General features: G+C 40.1%; 1 protein-coding gene across 1 annotated transcript in view; it reads right to left on the bottom strand.

Annotated features, from left to right (window-relative positions):
* The window catches only part of LOC102381846 (trefoil factor 3-like), a 12,039-nt gene extending 5,691 nt beyond the window's left edge, over positions 1-6,348 (bottom strand). The window contains 4 exon segments of the mRNA XM_025217065.1: positions 2,049-2,195; positions 3,565-3,591; positions 3,594-3,671; positions 6,309-6,348. Of these exon segments, the coding sequence (XP_025072850.1) occupies positions 2,049-2,195; positions 3,565-3,591; positions 3,594-3,671; positions 6,309-6,348 (292 nt within the window).
* Between the last annotated feature and the right edge of the window lie 299 nt (positions 6,349-6,647).

Here is a 6,647-nt window from a genome sequence, read left to right as displayed (position 1 = left end):
CTAGTAAAGCGACCAAAACGCTGGCTTGCATCCATAGATGCTTCTCAAACAAATCCCGGGACGTCGTTCTCCCCCTGTACTCGGCCTTAGTGAGGCTGCAGCTGGAGTACTGTGTCCAGTTTTGGGCTCCACAATTCAAAAAGGATGTGGAGAAGCTTGAGAGAGTCCAGAGAAGAGCCACATGCATGATCAGAGGTCAGGGAAGCAGACCCTACGATGACAGGCTGAGAGCCCTGGGGCTCTTTCGCCTGAAAAAGCGCAGGCTCAGGGGTGATCTGATGGCCACCTACAAGTTTATCAGGGGTGACCACCAGCATCTGGGGGAACGTTTGTTCACCAGAGCGCCCCAAGGGATGACGAGGTCGAATGGTCACAAACTACTTCAAGACCATTTCAGGCTGGACATAAGGAAGAACTTCTTTACTGTCCGAGCCCCCAAGGTCTGGAACAGCCTGCCACTGGAGGTGGTTCAAGCGCCTTCATTGAACACCTTCAAGATGAAACTGGATGCTTATCTTACTGGGATCCTATGACCCCAGCTGACTTCCTGCCCTTTGGGCGGGGGGCTGGACTCGATGATCTTCCGAGGTCCCTTCCAGCCCTGATGTCTATGAAATCTATGAAATCTATGAAAATAATTAATGATCTATCGTCTATTAACCCCTCATAATAAATCGTTTAGAAATGGAATCTTGATAGAAAGTACTCTACTATACATAAAAATGTAAGGGTGCCAATATATGAGCATGGAGGGTGCTCCGATTAATCGCACTCCAGCAGCCTCCTGCGTCTTGTGTCCCCGCACTTAAAAATGGCTTAAAAATGGCTTTAGTTCAAGTGTCCTGCCCCCATTTTTAAGTGTGGGAACACTGATACACGAGATGCAGTGGCACTTTAATTAGAACGGTTCTCTAATTAAAGTGTCACCCCCTCCCACTTCCAGAGCATGTGTAAAACTGCCCATAATATTTAACTTTGGTCTTCAGATGAAAAATGCTGTGGTTATGAAAATCAGCAATAAATTTGAAGACTGCCATGTACTCGTGACTAATGTGATCTCTGACAAAGTTTTGCCTCCATAACGGCATAAATCCATGGGTTTTATGGTCATAAGGGAATTATGGTCATTAAGTTATCCTTCCTTTATAAAACAGGACATAGGAATTTTGTATTGAGTTCAATAACTAAGGTTTAATTGGAACCTTTCTTTTAGCAAAATAACCAAACTTGATTTAAAGACTCCGAACAATATGTTGGTCATGTCCCCTGTTAATGCTTCTGGCATTACATTCCAGGGATAAAAAATAGTATTCTTAGCAGCTGTCAGATTGGATTTATGTTGAACAGAGTTTACTGCTACAAAAAGGAGTGTTGTCTGAGAGATTCCTATATGCGGGCCATTTATCTATTTATTGTAAGTCAATCTGAGCCTTTTGAGTAGGGCTGGATATAAATCTAATAAATAAATAAATAAATAAATAGTGGAAACTATACTTGCAGAGAGATATTTGCTGAGAGGACCAGAAGCAGTCTATTTAACACCAGTTTTATGTATATTTTGAAGATGCCTGTGACTGCAGGGTATAAGACACTATAGTTTTGGGAAAGTTTAAACCTTTTTTCTTCTTCAGTTGGTGAAGTTACTTCATGTTGTGGTGGACATATTGCTCTACTTTTTAGCCAGAACAAGACAAGATGCAAGAGTCTGTAGGGAAGGGACACTGGAAACCATGAGTATTATGTATTTCACATACCATATTTTCTCACATACAATACACAACTTTTCTCAAAAAAACAGCTGCTGGAAATTGGTGTGTGAAATATATGTGAGAAATCCAGTAAAAGCAGTTCTGCTGCTTACCAGGCAAAAGCAAAAGTAAAATCTGAAGTGCTCCTCAGAGATCAAAACAATGAGCAGGCTCAGGTCCCTAGCTGCTGCTACTCCATGACTTTCTACAAGGAAAAATCATTTTTCTTCCTTCTGCCTTTCAAACCAAGGAGTGTATCTTATTGTGGGGTATGTTGAGCAATTGCGGTAGTTACATTACCTAGTTTTGAAAAAGGTTTGAAGCACCAGCAAACACCAGTCATGCTTGCATCAAAACAGCATCCTCTTTTATGGCACTCCTCAGCCTTGATACCTGGATACCCACATTCCCTTCTCTTGTTTGGTTTTTCTGCACACTGGCATTTAGCTGTTTGAAACAAAACCAGAATTATGGTATTTTTCCTCTTCTCCACTATAAATGATTATTCTTAAGCCACACTTCATTGATTCCTGATGTAAGTGTTCATTCTATGGAAATGTATCTGATATACAAAACTTTGCACCTACAAATTCTATATTAATAAATGAAAGCAGATTTTATTCTGTTTAGAAACCATTTCATTAATAGGGAGATATTGGAAATGCAGATCTCACTTCTGAAAGGCAAAAGAATGACAGACCTGGTAGGCATTTTGATTCACTGAAAACATTCTTAGTCCTGCTTACATAAGGGCGAATTAAGACCAGTTTTACTATTGTGGCCAGAAATGCACTTTATATGCATATGGTTTTCCTGAAAAGGAAGAAGATTTAATCCAATGGCTGAATAAGAGATTCCCTTCCAACTATTCCATTATCCAGGTAATGCATACAATGGATGTGAACCATATTTTTATCATTAATATTCTCTCATTTTCCTATTCTGTCAAACAAAACAAATGACCTTTGTTCTCCTCCATTAAGATAACTATCTTTGGCTTTCCTAAAGGCACATTGAGAGAAGGCAATATAAAGCTCATTCTCTGGATTACAGAATATAAATATGGTAGCATATTAATAAAGCATATTAAGACAAAAGTCTTAATTAAGTGGTGTTGTGCCCAATTTTCCTGAGAGGTACATGGTTTATTTACTCTATTTATGTTTTCTGTCAATCCGTATAGGTTTACATCAGCTATGGTATATGGTCTCTGTATCTGGTAAGCAAATAATACAGATTAATATTCAGGCAAACATGCCGTGCAATTTAATGGATTTCTTCCCCCAACATAAAGACTGTAGCAATGAAGCTTAAAATATGGACCTCTGCAGTCTATCACTAGGTAAAAACTGGCCAGACTCTGTAGCTTTCAGTCAAGCTTACCTGGCCTTTCAAGTATAGGCAAAGATGGAAGACTAAATATGATAAGCATGTGGGATAACTGATTGTTATTATCATTCCTTGGGGTAAGGACACAACCTGATTGTGGGAACTGGAAGAAGCTACAAGCAGAGCCCATTTATCACCAAAAGACCCTGATCTCAACATAAGATGACAAAAAAGTCTATATTTTACTTTTCCTTTTACACAACTTGATCAAGGTTTTAACACCAGGAAACATCCTACCAACATTGCTCCAGTTTAGATGTATTTTGTATTAAACCATGCCCTTTGTAATGTCCTACTTTTTCTGCAAAGAATATGAAACCAGGTCATTCTCCCATTGTAGTTAACAGGTGTTTTGTCAGCAGTATTGAATCAAGAGCACTCAGGATCATACATCATTACCTTAGAAAGAAATAGCATGTATATGTACTTGGTGGTTCAACTCCCTCTATTAGGGTCCAAACACCAGGAGAATTGCCAGTAGCCAAAGGCCCTTCGGTTCTATTTCAGTAGGTAGTCTTCTGCTTTCAGGTGGGCCTGAATAATATAAATATAGACTGAAATATTTCACCTGTAGAATAACTCATTCCATCATTGTTTATATTTAGTTTCCTTAGACTAGACTTCGATAATGTTAAGGTTTTCAATATGCTACTTCTTCACTCATCATCATTTCTAAGTTATCTAAAATACATTAAAATGAAAACATTCCTTTCCCTGGTTTTGAAAAAAAGACAATGTATAGCTGTGTTTTAATTTTTCTTTCTGAACTTTACATTTCATTCAGTCATTCTTATTTCCCTAATATCCTCCTGTGAGGAATTTATTACAACTTTTTTGGAAACCCAAAGTAAGTGTAATAACTCATCCTTTCCCCCCCTGGTTTGTTACCTTCCTTGAAGGATTTCTAATGGCATAGACAGGCAGTTTTCCTGTATGCTATCTCTTTACACTAACGTTTTATGGAAGTGGTAATTATTTTACTCCAAAGCATTTAAATTTAAGTGATCTTGTAACAAAGCATCTTCTCTGTGACTTGTAATTTTCAGAGTCAGTCCTGTTTGAAAATAGCATACCACATTGCCTAACCTCATCCCACTGGTAGAGTAGCTAAATTAAATGAACAGATTGTTGTTATCAATCCAGCCAAGTCACCAGTCCAGTCCAGGTGGCTGGTGGCTCTCTATTTTGTCCAGACAGCTGTTCCAGCATCTTCTGTTTTCACATGTCACTCTCTCATAGTGTTCTATCTGTAACACTGCCTATATGGAGAAGCTCAAGAGTATGCATCTTCCTATCATCCTCTTTTGGAAAGACTGAAGTTAAAAAAGAAATTACATTTCTGCAATACCTTTTGCCTTCCTCATAAACTAATAGGCTCACTTTGGTCTTCAAGGATTTCTTGCTCTGCATATATTACAAGTTTCTTATTTGCCTTTACATCTTTAGCTATTTGCATCTCAGAGTCCCTCTTAGTTGTTCTGCTGTGCTACTCATTTTCCAAAGGCACTGATCACCCACTGTGCTCATTGAAGCACCCTGGAAACAGTTCAAACCTCTGAAAAATCAGGCCACGTTTTTGTTTTTTTTATTTCTCCTGGACAACAATCAGTTTCTGAGATGTAAGGCAGAATCACAATGTAATATATAACCCAGCATTGTTTGGTCAAGGGATGTTCAGGAAATTGGAAGGGCAGTACTTACCTTCAGCCAACAGTATAACTAGGGCAGGGTGAGAGGGGCACCAGCCCTGGAGACTGACTTAGAGGGGCTGGTATGTCCCCTCCCACCAAGAGTCTTTCCACAGCATTGAGAGCCCTGTACAGTCTGACAATAGGGAGCCAGGCAAGCATAGTTGGGTGAGGGAAATGCCTTGCTCAGCAGTGTGTCTGGTAGGGGGAGGGGGTATGGAATGATGCCCCTTCCCCCTGGGAGGTTTGCCATGGGAGGGTCAGCCCTGCCCCTGGGGGTGGGGGAGGAGGCATGAATGGGGCACCAGGAGGGACCCAGGTACCTCAGTGGCTGTTCCTCAGTGGCAAAAGCCCAGCCCATGGTGTTAAAGTAGCAGCAGTGGCAGCTCCTGCTGGAGCGAAGAGAGCCCAGGCAGGTAAGATTCCTCTCCCTTCCACTCTACAGTGGTCAATATAATGCATTTAAGACTGTAGCAAACTATCGAGTAGAAACTTCTGAAGACCAGCAAAAAAAACTGGGAATTGATTCTTGTGTTAGTTGTTTGGCCTTCAAGTTGCCCAGGCTCAGGGACACAATAGAATCATCTATGTGCTGTGGGCTTAATTACAAAGAACTGAACTGGTTTAAATTACTAACAATAGCAGTATGGACAAGCATCACCAGATGGTGGTGTAGAAGTATAAACCATAAAGAAGAAATGTGGCTATAGAAAACACAAGCGATACTGGAGATATCAGCAAAATTGATTAGAAATCTCCTGGACTTTAGCATGTACTCTAAACACAATATACAATAAACAAGACTCAAAGTTAAGGTCACATTGTATGCACCCAAATGAATGTTAGTTCCTCATCTACATGCTGATATCTATATTAAAGGCACCCACCCCACTTATTCAAACCTCTGCCCATAACAAATACAATATCTGCCTATAACAAATGCAATATCTACAGTCTTTTCACGTACACTTGCATATACACTTACACATAAACAGTATTTTACACTTTCCTATCAAAGCACTATTTGCTTATTTGCACTGGTTATCATGACACATACCTCTGTGTGTAGGTGTATAACAAACTATGTACCAAATGTATAGCTGCCTATTCACCACCTCCACAAAGCCAAAGAGAAAAAGTAACTTTCCTCCCAAATGGAGAGCAGGGTCAGTGCACATGTGGAAGTAAACAGGAGTTGAAGAGAGTGATATTCAGCCCCTCCAGTAAGCTACTGGGACTATGTAGCCGCCATATAGACACCTGCTGATACTTTATCAGGCCAAAGGCTTTTGCCATTTTGCCTTCCTTAGGTACAGTGTTCCACTCTGTAACATGCATTTATTAACAGATAAACAATGCATTTACAAGCAATTGGTTACTTACCCTAATGGATGTCTTAACCTGATTGTTGATCAGGCAGTCCTCAGGCTCCACAGGACAGTAGATCACCTCAGCAGTCCTGGCCATGCTTTATAGGCCTTACCTTTCATAACTTCGGCGTATGTTACCGAATACACGCACATGTTTCATGTTATTTCCTTTCATGTCAATTGGTCTAAATACTACCTTCACTCACCCCCACTCATGCATTGCTCATGTCTATACAATGTGATGTCTTAATATATCTTTTTGTGCCTAACAAGAAATTCCCTTCCCATCTACTCAATAATCCAGGTAATGCAGAAAAAGGATGTGAACAAGACCTTTATTTGTTAATATGATCACATTTTCCTATTCTGCAAAATGGAACAAAGGTCCTTTGCTCCCCTCCATTAAGAGGCCTGGGTTTTGTCGTCTTCAGCTGTGCTAAATGCACTTGAGA

The sequence above is a fragment of the Alligator sinensis genome, unplaced genomic scaffold, assembly GCF_000455745.1.
Source record: "Alligator sinensis unplaced genomic scaffold, ASM45574v1 scaffold643_1, whole genome shotgun sequence".
Lineage (NCBI taxonomy): Eukaryota > Metazoa > Chordata > Crocodylia > Alligatoridae > Alligator > Alligator sinensis.
The sequence above is the reverse complement of the archived record's forward strand: the minus strand, read 5'-3'. Positions and strand labels throughout refer to the sequence as shown.